The sequence below is a fragment of the Homarus americanus genome, unplaced genomic scaffold (assembly GCF_018991925.1).
Source record: "Homarus americanus isolate GMGI-L3 unplaced genomic scaffold, GMGI_Hamer_2.0 scaffold16430, whole genome shotgun sequence".
Taxonomy (NCBI): Eukaryota; Metazoa; Arthropoda; class Malacostraca; order Decapoda; family Nephropidae; genus Homarus; species Homarus americanus.
Window position 1 is genome coordinate 860,010 of NW_024729259.1, and position 24,809 is coordinate 884,818.

A 24,809-nucleotide genomic window follows, 5' to 3' on the forward strand; every position below is an offset into this window, starting at 1 on the left:
GTGTGGCTTCACGCAGTCAGTAACCTTCAGAAGGGTGGTCAGTTCTTGGGCACCCTTATAAAGGCTCAGTCTAACATTCACACTACACACTTTATACATAACAATGGTGTAGGTTAAGTCAAGTAGAGTGTGTTGATGTGTGTGTGTGTGTAACCAACTGGCTAACCTCAAATAGTTTCAAGACCCTTCCGTCATATCCAGCATGATGGATTACCCCCAACGCGACTCTACTTAATTCTGTTTTTTAGCATATTTGAATTTATAACTTAACTATGATTACTACAGCGCTGTTTGTTCAGATGAATCATAATATGAATTTATATCACGAAGTATGTAGTGTTTTGTCGCGTATACAGTATAGTGTTTACGGTGTTTATGTACAAATAGCTCTACCGGAGGGGGTTTGAGTATAGGTCAGTGTAGTGTGTATAGATGTTAAATTATATCTTTTCGGCTGTGGAATCGAAAACGAGGTGGTACAATGTTCATATTTTGATCTTTATATTTACCACAACAAGCCCACGGAGTTGCTGTATTCTGGGGGTAAAATGGTGACAGTTTAGAGTCACCTCTTCGACACCCCCACCCCCCTTATATCACCTCATGATTAAACACCTTTAACGTTAATTAAACCCATACTTACCTTACCCCTCTGGTAGCGTTAGGGTGCTTAATCATCAGGTGAAATAAACTGAGGGGGGGGTAAACTTGACGTGATCCTTGACGGCGTGAGTTGGCATCTTGGTCAACACGTGCTGAGTAAAGTAGTGATTATTTTTATTGATTGCTTACGGGCATAAATAACACAGTATTCAGTTGCTTATGGCGTGTTATTGCAGTGGTTTATCTCTCTCTCTCTTCCTGAATTACAACTTTTCTTTTTTGACCATTGAATGTCCGACTCATTATGGCCGATACTGAACGAGGTCTTGAGCTTCGGTCTTATTCTTTTTCTCGTTCTTTCTTTCATTTTTCTTTCCATGCACCTTTCGCTTGTACAACATTGTTTAGGCTTCATGTTTGCTTACCCGAGTTATCTTCTTCACTTTGTTCATTTGCATATCGTGAACACCAATATAATCTTTCTAGTTATTTGTTTCATCTCCTGGATAGATAAGAGCATAACAAGACTTTATTAATTTATTTTATTAATTCGTTTAGTTCATTATACACTGTGAAAGAAAATTTTCATCTGGTCTTAAGCTTTTCAAAATATGTTATCTAAACTGTATTTATTAATGTCGTGGCTTGGCAGATGTTAGGCGCATCAGACATCATCATTGGTCTCACCTTTTTTCTAACAACCACAATAAACATCAACACCTGAGGTCAAGAATACAGAAATTGGGGTTAAAACAAATATAGGTGATATCTTTTATATTTTATTCTAAAAATCAGTAATACTGTACAAGGCAAATGCCATCAATAGATACTTTCCACCATAGGAACTTAAATAACTCATAGGAATGTCTTTGTCACGTATGGCGATAACATCCACTATCAATAGAAGATCTGTTTTAAATATTCCTTTAAAGAATTGTCAGAATACTACACAATTACAAATATCGATATACAATTCTATTTTACTCTTCACTACAGAATATAAAGAATGTATCCGAACTTTTATTAACGCCCGGAGAGTAACGTTCACTTGGACACAGTTGACAAATAAATAGCTCATCCACACACATCAAGTAACAGTACAAAATTGTCAGCGTGGATGTCGCCGATACACTGAGCACACAAAAATAAATTTAAATTTTCATGTATTTACAACCACAAGGCGAGAAACAAAAACTGTATTTACAAACACATAGTTGTACACAGGCTATGTTACAGACCCTGATGGTATCTTAACGTGATGAGTGCCTCGATAATCTAACATGACTTGTACAACGTTAGACAAGTCATATCAAACATAATTCTAACCGTAATCTGGATAGTGATATGTATCGTAATGGTTTGTGACATAACCCGTACAGCCATGTATGGGATAGTGAACCAAAATACATGAACACGACAACAACATATTCCAGTAGCAAACTATTAAGCTTCGCATCTCTATCAGTGAACATAATAACGGGTAAAATTGACGCCAACTAGACATATTCTAGTGAGCATCTAACTTTGTTTCTAGCCGAGATAACTTTAAAGAGATGCTGACCCGTTGTGTTGTGGTTCAGGATAATGGTACAATCTGTCTAGACTTACGATAAATGTAAGGATATGGTCGAGTCGTTGATGTGTTTGAGATGAGGCATGAGCATGGAGTGACGGTATAGGAATGAATAGTGAAATGATTATAATATTGGCATGGTGGGTAACGAAAAGTGAAATGATGCAAATGTGGAAATGGTATGAAATAATGGCAAGTGGTTGATGAATTAATGACAACATGGGCCTGATTTTCTGGTGGTAATATGTGCACGAGTCACAGACGATACATGAAGACAAAGAGATAATGCGTTTATGATTACACTTTGGTACAGCAAAACCTCCATTTCTGCCTCAGTGGCTCACGTCAACTCCGCCACAGATCATTATCATACACGTGTGGTTGCTGACCTCACGTCATACACTATAGCACCTGCAGGTAATGTTGGTAACACTGGTGATGGCATTAACAAAATCATATTTTTTTTTTTGCTAGAGGATCTTCTAGCTTTTACAGTACTAAAATACATTCAGGCAGTTACCATATAGCCTACTGTACTCTCATTGAACAGACGTGAGCTGTGAAAACCCGAATTCTCACAAAATGTATAAAGGTTATGCGCTATAAACAAATTTAGTGCTAATTTTTCCCGCTACCCCAAACAGTTCCTAACTGTGGCGGTGCTATGGCGGAGAGCTGACATTCACTAGATGTTTATTAACTTGGATTCCGCCTCACACGGAGGTACCAAGGGTTACTGGTAGGATGATATTGTTATCCACATACAAACCGAGGGCAACCATAACACTGCCACATGTAGAAACCTGTATACCTTTTTATTACTTTCTGATATATGCAGGAATAGAATCAAAACACTGAATAGTCGCAACAGTGCTATCTAGTCTCCACCGTTGTGAAGTTTAGAGAATAATCTTTAATCTGTTCAAAAGGTCTCTAGTGTTTGGTATGGGTCAGGTAGCGCTGAAGTGAAAAACAAGTGAACCTTTGGTTTGTGGCACAGAGCGGGTGAGCCACAGCAGCGGGTGGAGCACGGATGATGACGTCCGTCTTTGGTAATAGGACTAGGCCACCGTCGCCTTCCCGAGGACAAAGCTAGGGACGCTGGGGAGTGGTGCCGACCATGTGGGACTGCTGCTCTTCCTGGAAGAACCATGTAGGGCTGTGGTTTTCAGCTGAGGGAATCTTGTGCAGTTGTGAGCACCTTCTAGTTTACCCATCAAGGGCTGAAGACTCCCTTCACGACGCGTTGGTGTTGCAGGTTCCCTTGTGAAAAATGTGTGGGTTGTGGACCTCCCTTTAGAGCTGCGCGACACTATGATCCAGTGTTGAGCTTTGAACTTCAAGGGGCTGTAAACCCCCCCCCCCTCCGATAGATCTGCATGGTACTGTTTGTTTTCGTAAACTTGTGCTGGTCTTGTTTAGTACCTACGGTAGCAGATACTGTGGTGCCGGAGTGTAGAAGTAGCCGGACGCTCAGGTGGAGTATGGCACATTGTCCCTCAAGACGGCCACGTTCTTCATGGCGTACTTCTCGCAGCGACCCCACCACGACCACTTCCTGCAAACCTTCTGCTTCTGGAACCTGAAGCAGCGGGTCTTCACCACGTTGAAGAACACATTGCCTACCATGTCGGCGGCGGCGGTGCGGGACATCTTGAGGCACGCCTTGAACCTGTCAGGGTAAATAAAAAGACTAAGTAAGGCGCCATAATCTTAAGGATCACTACCTAGGTGACATGCCTCGGCACCCTGTGTTAAATTAGACTAAGACCAGCACTTATATTCTTAATAATCATAAGAAACCACACACACCAAACAATATTAATATAAAGTCATGATCATATTTAGGAATAGCGGGCGAGTGAAGGCCTGCCTCCTGAAGGTAAAATGGAGACTGATAAAGTAGCTGTTCTCTCAACCAGTACTCACTCTTAATATGACTAATACACACACACACAATCAGCATTAGCCTACACAAGTAAACTTATTAAACTAAAGGACCTAATATGGTTTGGTGATTCAGTTATAAACAAGGACACATTCAAGTGTTTATGTAAATGCCTATGCAGTTTTCTCATGTCTTTTTTTTTAACAAGTAAAAGGGTAAAAGGTCTGGTACACGGAAATGATTTAACAGGAATAAGTTTGTGTTTATAATGTGGTAACGATGAAGACGCCTGAGAGGTGGTGGTCACTCTACCGCCAGCTGACCAGCCTGACGGGTTGTGCGACTCAAGTAACCCAACCCCACACAGTATTAGGTCGGTGCACCCTCCCGGCCACATCTTTACTGACGTCCTCCATTATCCTCCCCTCCGCCTCCTCTATGCCCCTTAATTAACTGTTAATTATAAGGAAGATAGGCGTAATTTGTAGTAGTATTATCAGATGGTCCGGTATTCATTAAGGTCAACTATCATATTGAGTAAACAGCGTTGGCTATGAGCAGATCTGGTAACTGTGTCACCAGGAAGTAATGGAACTACTAATTACAGTAATGGGGTTTTATAGCGTTCTCCGGCATCTTATCAGTAGCGGTTTTATGGGAAGTAACAGTCCGCCATAAAATCACCACTCGGCAATATTCCGTATCTTTGAGCAAGTTTTTAAGACATGAGGCAGTATGGAGAGCGTTATCAGTGTTACACAGAGTTAGTTGGTGGGAGTTTGGGGCAGCCCGGCCCAAATCCTCGTTAATGAGTGGCCATCACGACGCCAACACCTCGTGCTGCTCACACACACAGGAAATTGAAACAACCAAAGATTAATACAGAGGCAGGACGATGGAGGCGGTGGTGATCGGAGGAGGCACCCCCGACCCCCTTAACACACAAACAAACAAACCACCCCGCCACTGGCACTCTCAGCCTGCTGGCTCTAATCATCGTGAAAGCATCACCCTTAAAGAATCGTGTCCAGGACACGACAGACAATAGAAAAAGTTAATCTACAGAGTTTGACAGGGGAGGCATCCATCTCCAGCCGACATCCACATTCCCTTCCGGCAGACAGTAGTGCCTCTCTCTCTCTCAAAAAAGAAGAAAAAAAAAACAGGAAACATTTCTCTCTCCAACATTAACCATTTTAATCAAATCGTGAAATTCCCTCCGGTGGGGGCGAGTTTTTCCCCTCCACAGTGACGAGGCTGAGCTGACGGCGGGTCCACTAATGCCACTAATTTGGCGGCGTCGCCCTGCTGATAAAACTTTGACCCAGGAAAACCCACCAACTTGCCGCCGCCCACCACCGCAAGAAACACACGCCGGGGAAACAAAACATGTATAAAAGAAACCACAGTGTGAGTGAGACGGAGGAGTGAGATAGGGCGGAAACGTGTGGCTGAGGCAGCCAGTAGTAGTAGTAATAGTACCGTATCTATAAAGTAGTTTGAATGTCCTAAGTGCAGTTTGTGGTCCATTATTTTAGTAAATATTTCATTCTTGTAATCTGAGGAATGAAGAATTAACATTACAGTCGACAAGCATGGCCAAGGCCTAGCGCGCGGCTCAACCAACACTGGATACACTGATTTATGAACAACATAAATTCTGACCACTAACGGAGATATAACTACCCCCCTCCAGCTACCCTCTATTATTACTATTCGTATACAAGACCACAAAGTGTCCCTTTTGTCACCATATAAAACTGAACAGGGACCGACCCTCGTAGCCTATCACCCCGAGAGAATAGCGTTGTCTTGCATCACTCACCAACCATGGTATATACCCCTCAAAGTTATGGCTCCTCTGGAGTAACCAAAAATCACGTCCACTCCATCAGGAAATTAAGTGTGTGTCTGTGTGTGTGTGTGTGTGTGTCGTTTTGAATGGCACAATGGCGAGGAGGCCGTGTGGTAGGCAGTCATAATATCCACACCATTGCACCGACTGGGAGGGTGGCCTGCAACGTCGTGGTCGGTGGGCCGGAGGGTTGTGGTGTGGAGGGAGGGAGCTGGGAGAGGAGGACCATTGTGTACAGCAGCTCAGCCTTTGTCCCCAGCAGGCCTCTCACTCACTCGCCTCACCCTTTGTTCACTGACTCTTGTACACATTTTAATGCCAGGCTTTAAATCAGGGTTATGTATCACGCCGAGGATTCCTATATAGCCTAATGAGATATTAAAAACGTTACCATTGAGAGTAAACCTAATTGTATCACCAAATTAACTAGGGAGGAACTTGGAAAGCTGATTACATTACTATCTGGTAAAGCGTATCCCAGACACTGAAATTAGACAACAATCAACTTGGGGAAAAGTCTGATGCCTAACCCAACACAGGCACTCCCAGTTACGAAGCCTTCTCCCCTCCTCCATTCTTTCCTCTCCTTTCTTTCTTCATTCTCCCGTCACCCATCTGTCCTCTTATTCCCCCCCCCTCCCCAAGTGATCTGTCACTCCTACATCCATCTTCTCTCTCTCTCTCTCTCTCTCTTATCGAACCCTAACCATTTTCTTTATTACTGTTCATGCCTGTTTCTCCTCTCCGTTCGTTTTGTCCACCTGTTTCTTATTTACCTTGTGTTTGTGATATTCTTATTTTTTGTTTTCATTAAAATTGTTGGAATCTTTTATTTTAATCTTTCACCTTCTAGTTTACAATTATATGGTTTAAGTTAAACTTGTGCAAATAATGATTACCTGGGTCTTCTTTGTCTCGGGCTTGCAAATTTATTAAATTGTTAGATTTCATTATTATTACACACGCACTCAAACTACACGCACGCGTGAGGCAACAATCCAGAACAATTGACTGTGACCCCAATAGTCGCATCTTACGGAGACCCGCACATTACACACTAAATTTGTGACGCATTTTTATCATAGTTGGCTCCCTCGAGAAAATAGCTTAACTAAAATTACCGGGACATCAGACTTATTAACGGAGTTTTTAAGTTGTAAGGACGGCCGTTAATCTGAGCAAATGGGAATGAAGCCGCCTAACATCACCGCCGCCCGCCGCTGTAAACACACAGGGACACACGTCACCTAGGCCTTAGTTAAACTGTTATTCACCACCGACACGACCGTCAGTGACTCGTGACACAGCAGGGTAGTGTGAACCCAGCTTCATATGTTAATGTTACGACCAGAGGGGTATTGTACGGCGGTGGAGGAGGGGTGCTATCACTACATGCCACTTTTGTTACCAGTCTCACCATACTCGGTAACCTCTAGGTTAGGCCGAGGCCCACTGCGGTTCTCCCTCCCTCAGTAATCTCAGCACATTCATATAACTGTCACTCCGATTCGTTACATCAACAAAGCTTTCCTTTCTCTCATTATCATAAAAGTTGAAAAATTCCTTCGTGTGCTAGAGCTTTTAACACACCCACCAGCTAGTTACATCGAGGGAGTGTTGGTGGCGGCCTAGGGCAGCAGGTCAGGCCGCGCAGGAAGAGAAATGGTCGGTACGCGGTTGTTTGAGGTCGTTTATTTAGCGTGCCAGTTATCGTGTTCACAGCTGACCGCCCACGCGGCCTTGGCGATTTGTGTGCATCTCGCCACAGCGCGACGCGGGTTTACTGTCCTCGCTGATGATAACGCGATTGTCCCTCACGGCCCATTACCATTATATATGTAACTAACACAAAACATTTGTGGCCCAACGCATCGCCGTGATGGAGGCCGTGTGATCATGTTCAAATCATTCACAAACACCGAAACTCTTAAAGTTCATGATGATGAACACAATACTAAAGACATGACAACAATGAAAACATAATAAACACATTTCACAGAGATAACACTAAGTGAGGCAGGACGGCATCAGCGGAAAGAATGGACCTCATTAGTTTTATCAACCATCCCTGGTGACCGTGTCTCAGACGGCGGGGCGGGATATCATCTTGCACAATATAACTATCAGTAACTCAGCCTAAACACCCACTAGATTATGAAAAATTGACTTTATCATAGGATATATTACAGTCTACCGTCATTATACTGCTTCCAAACATTTTCACCAATACTCTCCGAAAGAGGACACACACACACACACACACACACACACACACACACACACACACACACACACACACACACACACACATATTACGGGAGACAAGGGACAGTTGGAGTATCGTGGTGCTGGTGTAAGCAGCGTGGGGATAGAGGAGACGGATCACCTTACTCAGCACTTCCTAAACACAGTAACCTTAGTCTGGCGTCACAACCTTCTCTGCAACAATAAAATCTCTCCCGACCGTGGCCAGAAGATATAATTCAGCGTTATATAATATTCAGTTGCGAGGTTTTCAATGATGTGACTGGTTTTCAAGAGGCAAAGCAAAGAGATCCGGTTCTATCCTCAATATTATTATGACAGGAGGGAAGCGAGGGTTAAGCTGCTATCACCGCAACCACCAGACACTCCACCACAATCTTGGTCACGGCAGTATTAAGTTACCCCGTCAACATACAGTACACCTTGCTGTGGAAGTTGTACCATTGAGAATATTGGACTTCTTTCAGTAATTTATAATGTACAATACAAGACAGATATCCTCAGGTAACGCAAAGGAACCTGAAAGTTGTATAATATAATAGTTACCGACAGCTCATTTCATGGAACTAAATAAATATACTACTGTATATAATCCAATTATAAAGTGTAAGCAGTGTAACGGCTTAATATTGTTGTTATTCAATATGTGTAGTATATGGAGGGTACAGTGCTAGCCAAGCCTTCACCCACAGTACCCCAGCTGCCTCACCAGACGCCTGGTCTTGCTGGGACGTTGTAACCCCACTTATCCTAATTCATCCTTCTAAAGTGTGCTATGAATAGACCATCCAGGGGTAAGATATAGGGGCCCCCGGACTACCCTTGTTGAGCACAGCGTCAGGTTACAGCACCAAGATGCAAATTATATTATTTTCTTACACGCAGACTTAGGTACAATGTATGTGTGTGTATCACCAGGATCTAGTCACAAATGCAGATTTATTCGTTGGTGGTAGACGCCCCACCATAGAAAAAAAATATGAAAATATATTTTACTTTAGATGGACTACATAGATGGGTAAATTACTGTCAACACTCGTAGTACCCGCACTGTGACCCATACACACGAGCTATTCCTCCGACCAAATTACGTGCATCTAAAACTAAAATTAATCCACTGTTTTGTGCTTTTATAAAAATATATCCAGCGACACAGGGAAGTGACTGAGGTGAAGGTCGCCCGGGTCAGCTATACACCCGGTACCTGACCCCACCTGAGTAAAGAACTACATTCGGTGATCCAAGGCAAACCGGATGATCTGGCTTGCCTTGGACTACCCCCCACCCCCCCCTCACACACACCACCGTCCCTCTGTCCTTATAGATAACTATCAATATTATCTCTGCGTATTCACTTATTGTCACTTAAAGCTGGAACAAAATAAATCCCGCTCATGTTATTTGAAGACTTAATGGTGACAGTAAGCGCAGCACAGCAATAACCTCCGCATGTGGTGGTGGTGCAGCAGAAGCATCAGCATAAACGACTCGCCGAGTGGATAATGGCAGTATAATCACTAAGCACAACAGTGAGCAGCTCTCCCAGCATCACCACCACGTCAGGAACCTCAACCAACTTGAGTGCACAATGCGTAAATACTGGGCAGACATAGCGGTGTAAACAGAAAAGCCGTTAGACAAAGAAAAAGTGGTTCGCTAAGGAGGTGAGGCTGTCATTGTTTACCAGTGATACTCGGCAATAATGTTACAGAATATACTGGTCTCAACGTCAGCCTTAACATACTGTATTGTGTATCAAGAAAAAATCGTATTTTGGTAAATTACGAGTGAAAGGCAGTCTGGTCTTGCCATTTGAAGCGGATAGTAACTCTCTACGATAAGACTGGTGTTACCTACAAGACGCCGAGTGATCAGGACCTACTGAGCCAACACGCAGGGCGGTGTTGGCACACACCCTAACCCACACTAGTGTAAGCCAACATTTCCTACTGCTCTAAATATCTGCACTTATTTTTGCCATGCTTAGGAACTGCATTTTTTGCCCGTTAAAGAGATTTTGAACCACGAATATCGGAGATTTGTAAAAGTGATATGGAATGTTAAACAAAAAGTATTCAAATAGTTAGAATTTCATTTCTAGTCGTAACAATCACTTAAAGATTGTGTTTTTTTAGTGTTAGCAAGAATTCCTCACTATATTGTACACCGTGTCTTGTTTGTTTTGGTTGCGGCTCTTTTCCCATGGTTCCCCGGTAAACTAACCTTGAGAGTAGTTTCTATTTGTTCACAGCCTGGTCATATCACAAGTGCAGCCATAAGCCTATCCCAACAGTAAAAACACATTTCAAGGGTGTAAAATGCCTTGTCCTTTAGTTCCGCCCACCTTGCTTTCCCGTGGGAGTAAGGAAAATAAGGGTAACCAGTGGCATTCATTTATTTATTTTTTTTTATTATCGACATGAAGCCGCCGAGGCATCGACATTTACGGGAGGCCCAGCAGCGGGAGTCTCCCCCCCCCCCACACCTATCACCCCTTTGATGCTTCTATTAGCTACACTGATTATTGCCATCACAGCCCCCTTAAACCTTACTGTTTATCAAAATTATTCCTAGCTATAGTCAACTCGGACAAAAACTTTCACTTTCACTCGTTTTATCCTTTAAAATAAGGAACAACTAAAAAGTGTCACAGCAGCTGAGAAGCGACGGAGTAGGCAATTTTTAATGGCACTTTATTCTTAAGGCTCGATTCATCCCCGTTTGCTCTTTTCAAGACCTTTTAACTCGCAATCGCCCCTTTTTTTCAATCTTTACTCTGGTCTCCATTACTTACTAAATTATATAATGCGTTTTTTATCCCGATACAAAATCTTACTCTGCATTTTTTCAAAGCCTAGCTCCTCCTCCACTTCTTTTCAACCAATTCCCTTTTACCCCCGTGTGCCATTCCTCGCCTTCCTCCCCGGCTCCCGGTCCGTGAGCGTCGCAACAAAGGGCCGGAGGGACGAGATAATTACCCACAACCAGCGCCTGATTTCTCCCGAGGCCGCCACTACCTCCCCTCCCGTAGCCGCGCCTCCCAAGATCGTCCCACCACCACGAAAACCACACACCCAGAGGCCTATCGTGTCCTACACACCCTCACGGCCTTAACACATTACCTCACGTATCGATATAACCTAACCTGCCCAAACGCGTCGTCATATATTTTTTAAACAGTTCTTAAAATGTGAATCGTGATGGAATGATGTGGTTTATGTTGTATAAAGCATAGTGGAAAACTGGCCTGGGTTTCAAAATAGCGGGACGGCCCTTCACCCGGGTGCGTCACCCTCCACGATTTATTGTTGGTAACTTGTGGTAGACGGATAATATGGGGAAGAACTTGGTGAAACTTAATTTTAATGTGAACAAAGTTAAGACTTTTGAAGGGATACCATAAAAAATAGTCGATTTAAGAGAAAGCACAAAAAATTTCATACATCGTGTATTGCATTGTATTCAAAGGATTAAAAATGATACGGTTGAGAGGAAGGAGGATGTCAAGTAGGGAAAAGGCTAGAGGCTATGGACCCCAGGTCCTTAGACAGCTAATGAAGAGGAATTCACGAGGGAGGGAAGCCATTTGGTACTCTCAAAAGATATTTAAGTCGCTGGATCAATGTTTCCTGACTACTGTACTAGAGAAAACGGAAGGAGGTTTGGATTTGAGTATCTATCTATCTATCTATCTATTTCTCCACGGTCATCTGAAATGAACCTTTATCTTATTTACGAGCAAATATTATGGAATGTATGGGGGCGTGAAAAGGTGATTGGCGTCCAGTGGTAATAATGGGAAACAAAAGCGATGAGTGATCAGTGATCACGCGTGTTGGCTCGCCTACAAGAAACCGTAACGGAGAGAACCTGATCCAGGCGCCAAAACCCGCGCAGTATCGTACCACTTCCCGTCTACCAATGACGAGCCGAGTTTAAATTAGCATTAGGATTTTCAACCAATCACAATGCAATCCTTCAGACACGTTAGGGAGCCAATCACATAGCGTATGTGACGGGTGTGTAAGGCAAGGGCCAGTGAGAGTGGTGGAAGACTGTGGTGAGCCAATCAGGAGCCGAGGCACTGCACACACCTCCCTGCCGCAGCGCGGGAATGTGTAGCCAGCCAAACCTGACCTGCGGCTGTCCACCTTAAAACGCGAGGAAAAACTTGTTCGCCTTCAGTAGCCGGCAGGTAAAAAAAAAAAATACAACGTAGCCACACGAACATTGCCTCCAACTATGTAATTTGTCAGGCAAATATACTGTTTTCTCTGGATACGTGTAATCAGAGAGATTCAATCAAGCTTCCATGAAATGAGCTGCATGAGCAGGACCAACGTAAACACTAAAAATGATTAATGTAAAATTTTTCGCATCTGCTCCAGAGCATAAAAATGTAAACAAGATCACAAGGGTTTGAGGACTGTCACTACCACTACACCACGAAAAAAATCCTCAAATTAGTTGCGAAATTTAAGTTCAAATACCGTAGAGTTTTTTAAACTTTAAATAACTAAAGATTTATAGTTTAATATGCGACTTTCAAACGTATTTAAAAAAAGACATCACGTAGATATGTTGAGGATGGATTAATTAGGAGCTGTGGATAATGTATAGAGCGGATCGTTACTACCTGATCACAAGCAAGGTCCCACAGTATGGAGGTTACGACCACACCCCACTCATCATCCTCGGTACACCTGGCCCACCACTATGTACTGTACACATCCTCCCCCCTCTACTCCCCAGACCCAATACAAGGATACCATTTACGGGGCCGACCGCTTCTGCATATGCAAGAGATGCTTAGATCGTGTTTAGGATTTGCACGATTTTCTCACTCTGATTTTCGGTACATTTTTACTTACTCTTCCCCTTAAAACAACACTACGTTTATGATAATCTGGAAGGTTGCCCAAAATACAACTTCTTTGCATGCAAAGAAGTTGTATACACAGAAGAGGTCTTGGGTGTTCAAACAGTAATGCCACGTAAATATCTTCAAGCTGAGTATTTTATGAAATGTGCGAGACCGGATGTAAACAAACAGACACCGAATCTTTAATTGGTGAAGAGGAGAGTAAGGTAGAGATCATCAGACAGGTATGTGCTGGGTGACGTGGCGACCCACTTCATGCCCACACACTTGTAAACATCACCTTCCCCGCACCCTTCTCTCCCTTCATAATTATGCAACTGTTGTCCCACATGCCTCGCTGTTAGCTCCAGTAGCCTCGTTAACGATTTTATAGCTTCTATCGATAGATTCTATTACATCATAGGACACAGCCAAGAGCACTTACGCTAGTGTGTGTGTGTGTGTGTGTGTGGCAACGTTTCGAGTGTGTGTGTGTGTGTGTGTGTGTGTAAGTGTGTGTGTAGGTAGGTAGGTCTTGACTGAGGGACGGGCTGCAGGCTACTCTCCCGACACACCGCCACGTATGAATATTCCATGATGACTGCTGACGCGTCCGCTCCTAGCTAACTCAATCTACATGGACGAGGGGCACCAGCCTCTCCATTACACTAACTCCAAACCATTCTGGGATGAGACTTAGTTCAAACCATTCTGGGATGAGGCTTAGTTGAGCGCGTTTCATCCCTAAATTTCCAAAGATTTCCCGACAAAGGAGCGGAAAAAAGGACAAATCAAATTGATGGTGGAATAAAATTGACTAACTCCACTTGAGTGAAAAGAAGAATTGGCATCTATACAAATAACTTAAAAATTAAGCCAGATTATATTTCAAAATAGTATTGAAATCCCTTAAAATAAAAATCACATCTTTAGTGATTTATGATTAGGTTAAGTGCTCGTTTCTGCCCGCTCTGATGTGGTGTTCGGGAAGCACTAACTGTACTAAGCGGATGTAGATAAGGAGTGCTTGGGGCTCCACCCTCTGGTTGCAACACCCTTTACCCCCTTGATACTACCACTTATTACACCCTCCTGGTACCATACTCTCCTGTTATTGTACCCTCCTACCATATCCTCCTGTTATTGTACCCTCCTGTTACCATACCTCTTATTGTGCCCCCCCCCCCCCCGTTCCTACACCCTCCTGTTCTCTGACATTGCTCACTACATGTTCAGTATAAGTGAAGATCTGTACTGCACCTGTGTGTGATTTTATACTATGAATGTCTGTACTAAGTGCCTGTGCTTATGTGTATATAAACTTCTAGTGTATACATCAGTGTGCGTACACTGTAAGGGATGATGGACTTAAATAAAAGTACCACGCCAAACATGCAATGGACATCTCAAACATTAAAATTAACTCCTCATGACCTACACCCTGTAGAGCACCGCAGACACTCAGGGAAAAAGTCAACGTCTTCCCCCAGCCCCCACTTTCCCCTGACCCCCCCAACATCACGCCACCATCAGACCACCACAACGTTGCGCTGCAGCAGGTGAGGTGGCAGGCAGTTTGGCACCACCGCATCCTCTGTAGCCGGGAAATTCCGTTCACCAACCGTCAGAATGAGGTTCTTTTTCATTTACATTTGAGGAATTTTGTAAACCAGAAGGGAAATCGGTGTAATTGTGCATATACATCTTAAAATAAAAATCGGGATCATGCTGGCAATAAACTTTGTTTTCTTAAGCTGTTGACTATTGCTAGTATGCCTGTACTGTGTGATATATATGCTGGGTTATTGTGAATTTCTATAAGACGACTGCAGAATGAATAACCATTTACCGGTCTTTCAAGATATTTTGTGGTGACTGTACCGGAAGGTGACCCCGATCCTCCAAGGTGGTGTGGACCACTGAAAAATTTTCCAGCTTTCATCTTCGCTGAGCCAACACTTCGTCAGTTTTACAACCAACTGGAGATATAAGATTTGTTGCCACAGAATCATCCTCTAGACAAAAGCCAAACTTAAACGTTTAACCTTTAGTGAGGCTTTAAAGGTAAGCGTGAGGAGTGTCAGGCCAGGCACAGCCGGTTGGTGGTGGCCAACTACCCAGGCGTGGACAGATGACGTGGGTGGGCGAACGTAGGAGACATATGAAGTAAATCAGATGTATTCATTGAAGACTCGAGAAGGTACATATAAGGCAGGAAAAGAACAGAATCAAATATAGTTTAAAGTATTTAAAGAAACTGAAGCGACGCTCAGAAGCCAAGACAAATCTCACCCATGGTTCAGTGTCTGTGTCATCTTAACGTTTGCCAATGACTCAAACCTGATTGTTTGGCGCCTCCCAGACACGGCTAGCGAGTCGCGCCTTGGTGACCTTGGGAGGCCCAAATCACCCACCACTAGACTGGTTAGCTTGGTGTTGGCAGATATCGAGTATTTTACCTAAAATTTGCTGCTTCTCTCACATGAACTCGAGACGATGCACCACGGATGGACAAGTCTCCGGCCTATCATTGTTCCTTCCGGTGTCTTTGACAGAGTGGTCGACCCATCCCACTCCTGAGTCAGCCACACTGTCCTCAGTACTAACCCCCACACCTACCTTACCCACACATCCCTCTAAACTTTTCCTCAAATAACTTCACGATAATTACCCCTCCAAGAGACATCTCCCTTCACTTAAATACACGGGGTCTTTGTAAGGTGTTTCACATTTGGTCGCTCACTTTATATATTGGCTGCGACTTTGGTCTAAAATTGCAAGAGTTGGTAAAGCCAAGAAACAGCCTCGTGTTGACAGTTTAAACTTGAACACCAAAAAATAACGAAAAGAAATGTGTTTGCTTGAAGGCGTCTAAAGTTGGACCTACACTCAGAACTGATAAAAATGCCATAAATAAAACACAACCTGGAAATACACACAGTACACGGAAGAACGACACTATAAATTGTGGGGTCCTACCTCCTCCACCTAAAACTTGCAGTGGTAACTCACCTTTCATCGCAGCCGCAGTGGTTGATGGTGCCGATGCTCCAGTTCATGAGGCCATACTTCGTTTCGAAGGAGCTAATATAGTAAGGACAGTGTAGGTCATGCTGACGACAACACTTGTCGGCCCCGGAGGAGCCGCCCAGGTCCCCGTACACAGAGGCCGAGTACCCGACGCCGCACCACTTGGTCGTTGGAAACAACCGCAGGTGTTCCAGAACTGCTCGTCGTGACCTGATGCAAAACACACAAACATGCTACTTACCCATGTCCTAACCGCTCCCTCTGGCACATACCTCGGACTCTTCCTCACCTCGCATCGACCGCCAAGCAACTCTGAGAGCAGTTGGGGCCACAGAGGAACGATCAAACAACGAGAGGGGCCTTGTTAAGGTCGCATCGACTACACAAACCCAAACGACAACACAATCCTCCAGCAAACCATCCTCCACTTACCTTTCATCACAGAGACAGTGGGATGCGGTGGTGAGGTGGGAGTTGTAGGTGCCGTACTTGGACTGCAGTCCACCTATGTTCATTGGACAACGGTCATGTTTGCGGCAGCAGGTGTCGGCACCTACGAAGCCATCAAGATCCTTGTAGGAGTGAGCCAGGTCGTTGTTGCCACACCACTTGGTCCCCGGCAGGATGAGCAGCTCGTTCAAAATCCACCGCTTCCGCCTGCGTCAACACCACCGTCAACCCAACTTTTCACCTCACTTGTGTACATCATTATAACCAACAACAACAAATGCCCACCAAAACAGCATAAAGCAACAGTCGCCACGAGGCAGGTCGGCCGTCACCACAAACACATCACAACTGCCACGGAACGCTTCTGCCACCGTGAATACTCTGACCACACTGTACATACAGTATAACATTATTATCAAGTCACCAATGAAGAATCAGAAGGGAAGAAAATTGTTAAGGTGGCCAGTAAGTTTTCCCGATAATTTTTTTTGTACCTAAATAACATTTTGTAATTTAGAAGGGGTATAACTAAGCTTATGTTTTGGTGTTTGTGTGTATTTTTATATCAACTCCCTTTATAACAACTAACAGCATTTGACCTGCACATTCATTAGTGTACATTTACAAGTTTGTTACCAATTCAACATATCACTCGGAAATTATGACCTTGTACTATAAAAAAAAAAGGGAGGGTTCCGATTGCTCATATTTAAACTAACAATTCTACTATTTTTTACGTGGATCTAGTCAGGTTGAATAATTCTTGGGTGAAACTAAAATAACTTTTAAATCAAGATTAAATTCATCCGAAAACGTGGCAAATCATCTACTGCTCAGCGTCTGCATATGGGGTACTGATGCCCCCCAGGGTAGTCCGAATGGGGAAGGCAATAAGGGGGGGGGGTAAGGTTCACCAGTACTAATCAGTTGTTGGCATGACTGAGAGACGCGTTAACAGTGCCAGTTACCCAAAACTATCGTATAGCATTGAGACTGGCATGGGATTAACTATAAGAGGGAGGAGGGGACGAGGCGGGTTGCAGTCAAGCGGAACTAAAATGAATAATCCAGTGCTGAATATAATATGAAAAATAAGAAAAAAAGATCAATTAAATAATAAAAGTATACTATATTACGTATCAAAACTAGATGATGCATTAGAATTACAGTATCAAAGGAGATTGAAATATATTCGGTGAAAGAATTACTCTCAGTTGTTAAATATCAGGACTATGCGAGGGGGAAAATATGGTAATTCCTTAAGGTGAAGTGTAACGAGTTAAGTGTAAAGATACTGGTGGAAGAGGATGTACTGTAGTAGTGCGAGTTACAATATCGTGAGGCTGTTTGTCGAAATAATAAGAAAGTGATGAATATGCGAGTGCATCATCTATGGGTTCAGAAAAGACTTCTAGCTGGGTCGTAGAGACAAAGTTACTGTAGTAAAGTGTCTCGTAATAAAAGGGAGAGTGACTAAATGCTGAAGATGAGTCACGATTAAACGCTCCTGAGGACAAAACTGAAACGTCACTAAATTGGAGTGTAGTTTCTGTATCTTTTTTTGTGTACGGAATCATCAGTGGTTCTGTCTTCATATTCCCTGTGGCAGTTGTCTGTTACCGCAGCAATTGTTGTGGCAGCCGCCTGACGACCCACCAAGGGTGGCTGGCAGACGTGACCTTAGAAGTTGCAGTCTATCCTTATTCGTGCGGCAACTACACTTCCGTGCAAACTGCAGAATGGCAGCCATACATTACTGAACCAACTACAGCGTCTATTTAAATCAAAGTGCTATACAAGCTTCAAACATTTGTGTAAACTGAACAAGTTGTGGGAACTATACTGTATATACTCAAAAATTAAGTTGTCTACAAAAATGTTTCAGCCGATAATATATATATACAAATAATAGGTACTACACATGCAAACTAAAGGCGTAAATCATAGCAATATAATGCAGATAATTTTGCCCTTTGGGGGCATAAATAAATGTATTTCAAGTATAAAAAAAAATCTAATAATAGCATTACTGAAAATAAATCAACAAGGCAAAATCAGAATTCATTGCACTAACATAATACTAAGCATCAATCAGGGCAGGCAATCATTACAACGATTTTACACTAATATACAAACTCCGTGCAAATGCAAAGAAATGTAGAGTAAAAGTTTAGATAAAAAGAATAGAAGAAAAACTAAAAGAAAAAAGTTCAACGAAGAAAACTCTAAATCATGATCTACGTATTGCGTCAAAGAAAACTCTAAATCATGATCTACGTATTGCGTCATTTTTTAATACAAGAACTTAAAAGTGCACTGGCAGATACACCTATACTCGCTACAGTACCATGCATATACCTGTATACTGTAACTGTGGTCAGGTTCTCAAATATTTCTACGATGAATGTTCCTTGTAAATGGAAATGTAAAAAAAAGTCTCAAACTGGTTAATATAGCTTCGACTTTCTAGAGACATTCATTTACCATCAACTGAGCCAAATTATTGTAGAGAACCTTCTGAAAAAGCTTCTCTACCTTATATTTGGCTCCCTACTGATGGCGAGTGATATATCTATACTTGAAGCTTGCAACTGACTATAGTTGAGACAGTGAGAAGTTTATCAACGTAGGGCACGTTTTTGTGCCTTAACCATAACAATAAATTTTGAATATTTATACTCAAGGAACACTCATCGGACATTTTTTTAAGAATTCAGGACCTGAATTATGCAATTCAACAAAACGCGTGACTGAAGCGTTTCTTAAAAAACATTGAATTTAGTTAGAATATTTTCCAATCATTAAAAATTTTAGTTGTTCGCCAAAATTCAGGATGTACATTATCACAAGTCTAGAATTACTACAATAATGGAAATTTTGATAAAAATCCATCTTTTTCTTGTAACCGTGATTTAAATTTAACGATGCATAATCCTGACTAATAATGAAGTAAGATTAAATTAATTAAACGCACTACAGCCCCACTGTTAGTAGCGTGTTGACTGACCGCCGACACTACCAGAGAGGGCAGGTGTCAAGCTCTTCCTTAGATGATCACACCATAACCTGGCTCTCCTAGCCACAACCTGCAAATCTGACCCAAAGACCCGCACCAAATCTTAAATAGAGCCTCAGAAAGCAAGAGAAGAAGTGGGACCTGAATATGTTGAGAAACTGCTCTTAGGACAAGCTAAGAAATAGAACCTCAAGAACACCGAGAAGCAGAACCACCAGAGGTGGACTCGAAGGTGAAACCTCAAGTGGCCTGAAATTCTACAAGAGACACGAGACTATGCGAGGCGAGAGTGAGGAGGCGTGGAAGAAGCAGCTGTAGGACACCACAGAGGGCCACAGTGGCCCTGGCTGCCGACGAGCGCGGCCACTACTACCTATAAGTGGCCGCGCTGGTCGACACCCCTTATATCATATAGTACAAGGCTACGTGCACGCCTAATAAACTCTGACAGTTTAGCTTTTTTTTTAATAATACAGATATGATTCACGACAGTAACAGTACAGTACTACAACTTATGACAGTATGTCTAAATAATAGTTAATATAATAGGTTCAATGTTTAAAACGTATTATATAAAAACATTTTAAACATTTATCACAGGGAAAACAGTACTGCACTTTGCTAATGAACTTTCCACCACTTATTGGCGGACATATCATGCACTTTATGTACAGTATATCATGAGATAATGCACAAATTGCAATGGTTATAGAGAACAGCAAGAGCGACTTACCTCGAGTGTGTCTCCTGGGGTTGGTTGTGCTGGGCTCGCTCCAAGCGCCTCTGTGCCTTCACTGCCTTACGTACACTCCGATGGTGGGCTTTGCACTAAGAATAACCAACGAACGAAACAATTAAACTTTTTTCAAGTTCTTTATGAAACGCTAATTTACTGAAAATCGTACATTTAAATCTTGGTCATATAAATAATGAAGACTAATGAAAGCGGGCAAGAAGTTGTACCTGTGCTCTTAGTTCCCTGAAGTGGGTGATGGGTCTCAGGTACTCAGGCAGCTCACTCTCACTGTCCAGGTGCACGAAGCTTACATTGTGCAGCTGGCCAGACCACGACCCTACAAGATATTACTTTACTCAATGGAGCATTCCACCTTTCATGCCGCCCAAATTATAATACATGATTATTTTCAACTATTTTAGTTCGTACATCTATCGACAGTATATTTGATTACACAATTGGAGTTTTATGTACCAGTGGGGATATTTCTAGCAATTTCCACGTCCGCGTTGAAGGTATCTAAGAAGGGCTCCACCTCGGCGGGGTCAGAGGTAAGCTCACAGTCCCTGAGGGAGAGGCCGTCGACGCTCAGGTGATCAGTCACTTCCCCAACGTATATCAGCGTCAGTAGGTGGCGTCGGTGGCTAACTTGTCTGAGAACCAGCCCGCTGTGGAGGACAAAATGTTGTCATTACTGGAGGTCATTTCATGAAATATGTTTCAATTGCCTGCCTTTGAAACACCTCTCATTCATATGCTACTGTATCTCTCGGATATGGAGGAACTACCAGGTGTGTTTGGGGAGTAGATGAGCCGTGGTGGGGGGGGCAGGTAAAACTGGGTAGTGGAAGGAGGACAATTATATTATCAGACACTGCAGCGGGTAGATCTAATTTCAGTCAGGCATGTGTATGGGACGGAGGTAAAAGAATGCTCGGTACCTGGACTATAGAGTAGGAGTTGGGAATACCAGCACCAAGGCAGAGCGAAGGAAGTGGGAAAAAGCTGGACAACGGTGGAGAGATGAGGTGGGACAGGTATTTGAGGTGTGGCGGAGCCGAGGCGAGATGCTGGGCAGGTTGAATAGGCCAACCAACCCACAAACACACACAAACGATAACCTTACTCACTGTCTCTTAAAATTGGGAACAAATCGCCATACCGTAACATTACTCATAATACTGTACACCAATTTCCAAATGGTTGCAAAATTAACAAGAATATACATCAACCCATTTTTTTATATTTATCAGTTTCGTCTCACTAAACAGAGGACGTGTAACTTAAATGTTTTCTCCCGAAGTAAATAGCAAACGACAACCACAAATCAAAATCGTAGAGAAACACTCCGAGGGTTTTCCAGCTGATTAATCCCGTCTAAACACAACACTGTAAAGCCCCAGAGAAAGTGACTAGGTACGACCCCCCCCCCCCCATATAAGCCTAAGGAGGTTGTGGTTCCCTCCTGTGGTGTGGAGTTAGTGGTCTGCCGGGTGAGATGAAGGTTTTTACACAGGGGGACAAGGTTATCCACTACCATAATAGGATATATTATACAGTATGTCACTTAGATAACGAGAGTTTTCAAAACATTTCATCATGTCACCACAAAATACATCGATAATTTACAGGAACCTGATGTACCCACGTACTAAAACCTCGTACTAGGACCACTGAAGCCTCGTATTAAGACCACTGAACCCTCGTATTAAGACCACTGAACCCTTGTATTAGGATCACTGAACCCTTGTATTAGGATCACTGAACCCTTGTATTAGGATCACTGAACCCTTGTATTAGGATCACTGAACCCTCGTATTAGGCCCACTGAACCCATACTACGATTACACTACTTGTAAACATACCGGGACCACTGATCTTACTGAGTCATGTCAAGGGTTCAAGACTGGCATAATATTGTTTCGGGAACCTATACAATACCCGGTACAAAAGACTAAGAATAAAAATCACCAAAGAACTGTTAAACCGACCGACCTTCCAAACAGAAATTAATATTGGTTGGGGAGATCCATCCGGGACCACCTTACATGACACACGTAATTCTAAATCTCCAGAGACATACTATTAACATATGTACACAGACACACACTAACCTCTCCTATGCGCATATGTTCCAAAGACAACCACAAATTACTATGTTAATTACATACACTTACAGATAACAACTGAAAATACAGGTCAGAACCGGATCACCTGAATGTAAGGCAGCTTGTTTTACCTTAAGAAGCATTACTAGGCTGCTCACGCCTCGCCATGGCCAATATATTAGCCTGGCGAGATTCTTCGTGTAGGCCTATGACCCGCGCCGTCATTACCCAACAAGCCAGATTAGATCCTAAATTTATCTCGAGCAGATTAAGTTCAAGTGGAGGAGGTTACAACTCACTCTCAGTGTGGCCGTCTCTCAGGGCCAAGATAAGGACCGGCACATTCTTACTCCACAGGTTCACACCACACTTGATTAAGGTTCATATCCCTCAACTCAGAATAAAACTTAACTTACACATGCAGCTCTTGTATGGAATAGTTACTTTTCTAAGTGTTGACGCTTACCTCTCGCTGCCCTGGTCCCGGGTAACCGACGTCTGTTTGGCGCTGACACTGTTGTAGTGAAGTCTGATCTCGTGTTGTCCGTCGCTCAGGTTGTCGTGGGCTATAAAATTGGGTATCCTGTGGCCAGCCGCTGATAAACATGAAAGTAGGCAACCGAGGGCACACAGCGCTACACTTAGTAAATTCATTTTCGTTTCTTAAGGTCCAATGCTTCTTTAATATTTATATGTTATGGCAAACTATTCTTTCGAGAACTACAGGAATTTAAGCGTCGGAGGAAAGTTCTAATGGGATATTTCAGTGAAAGGTCTTCCCCGGAGCTTCGACACAGACTCTGCCCTGGTCGGTTTGTATGTAAACTCGCTCGCACGTGGACCTCACTTTTCTACCACTGGTGATCGAGCCTGCAGTTACCGCGTCGTATTTTCTCTACCACGATCCACCCAGAATATATGCTGTAAACCACATTAGACCGAAGCCATATCTTAAGATAAATAATAAATTACAGCCTATTAAGCATAATTGATGATAATGATTCGTATTTAACACAGGACAATCGTAACTAATGGTCAATCTTGCAGCGAGAAGGTGGGCTGACACACAGTGACGTCATAGGTGGTGTGATGTGAGGGGGCGGAGCAAGGGTGAGGGAGGCGGGGGGATAGGAGGGACGTCTTGTGCTGGAGGGTTAGTATGTTTGGGGATAGGGTGATGGGGGTAATTTAGTTGGATCAGAGAATCCCACACTGTAATAAAATAAGGTGACGAATCACTTTTTGTAGCTGTGGTCTTATTCTTAAGCTTTTCCGAAATAGACGATGACGTCCTCTCCCGTTTTCCATACGAGTCCCGTTAACAGCTACTGCCCCGCTTGCTTTGCTCGGGGCGGTTAATTATGAATGAATGACACGTGTACTGGTGTCGTAGTAGCAGCACCATCATAAAAACAATAGTAGACCGACCTTGAGGTGTGTGTGTGTCTGTGTGTGGTCAGTTTTACTCTTTAACCCAGGGGTTTTCAAACTATGGGTCCCGACCCTTCAGTGGGTCGCGAAATAAATAAATTGGGTCGCGAAAATAAATAAGAAAAAAAAATAAAATGGGTCGCGAAAATAAATAAGAACAAAATAAATGCACCATAATTTAGGCTTGGTTATTGTAATGTACACTCCACAGTCTAGGAAGCGACTACAAGGAGAGCAGTGTTTGTCTTTGATTTACTTATTTCATATCATTGCACTTAGGTTTAATGGGTCGCAATTCAAATTGTTGTTCTGGCTGTGGGTCGCAGTAAAAAAAGTTTGAAAAACACTGCTTTAACCTATACAATTTACTTTCCTTGTGTTGTATTATTTCCCATTTTCCCTTCATTCTTACAAAGTTACTTACAGACAGACACACATGGAGTTCTGTGGCCATGGTGTTCTGTGGCCATAGTCTTCAGTGGTCATGGTGTTCTGTGGCCATGGTGTTCTGTGGCCAGTCTTCAATGGCCATGGTGTTTTCTGGCCATAGTGTTCAGTGGCCATGGTGTTCTGTGGCCATGGTGTTCTGTGGTCATGGTGTTCTGTGGCCATAGTGTTCTGTGACCATGGTGTTCTGTGGCCATAGTGTTCTGTGGCTATGGTGTTCTCTGGTCATGGTGTTCTGTGACCATAGTGTTCTGTGGCCATAGTGTTCTGTGGCCATAGTGTTCTGTGGCCATAATGCTCTGTGGCTATAGTGTTCTGTGGCCATAGTGTTCTGTGGCCATGGTGTTCTGTGGCCATGGTGTTCTGTGGCCATAGTCTTCTGTGACCATGGTGTTCTGTGGCCATATGGTGTTCTGTGGCCATAGTGTTCTGTGGCCATAATGCTCTGTGGCTATAGTGTTCTGTGGCCATAGTGTTCTGTGGCCATGGTGTTCTGTGGCCATGGTGTTCTGTGGCCATAGTCTTCTGTGACCATGGTGTTCTGTG

General features: G+C 43.1%; 1 protein-coding gene across 2 annotated transcripts; it reads right to left on the reverse strand.

Moving 5' to 3' along the window:
• Nucleotides 1-1,366: 1,366 nt before the first annotated feature.
• On the reverse strand, nt 1,367-23,218 carry LOC121866374 (group 3 secretory phospholipase A2-like). 2 transcript variants are annotated; one of them, XM_042366000.1, is made up of 6 exons: nt 22,852-23,218; nt 20,752-20,945; nt 20,505-20,614; nt 20,275-20,369; nt 16,058-16,285; nt 1,367-3,848 (listed from the first exon to the last, which is right to left on the reverse strand). In XM_042366000.1, exons 1-6 carry the CDS (start codon nt 23,037-23,039, stop codon nt 3,650-3,652), a joined length of 1,014 nt encoding a protein of 337 aa, XP_042221934.1. In that variant the 5' UTR covers nt 23,040-23,218; the 3' UTR covers nt 1,367-3,649. The 2 variants fall into 2 exon arrangements, with proteins under 2 accessions (XP_042221934.1, XP_042221935.1); XM_042366001.1 differs by lacking the exon at nt 16,058-16,285 and adding an exon at nt 16,508-16,732 and having other exon boundaries at nt 22,852-23,217.
• Between the last annotated feature and the right edge of the window lie 1,591 nt (nt 23,219-24,809).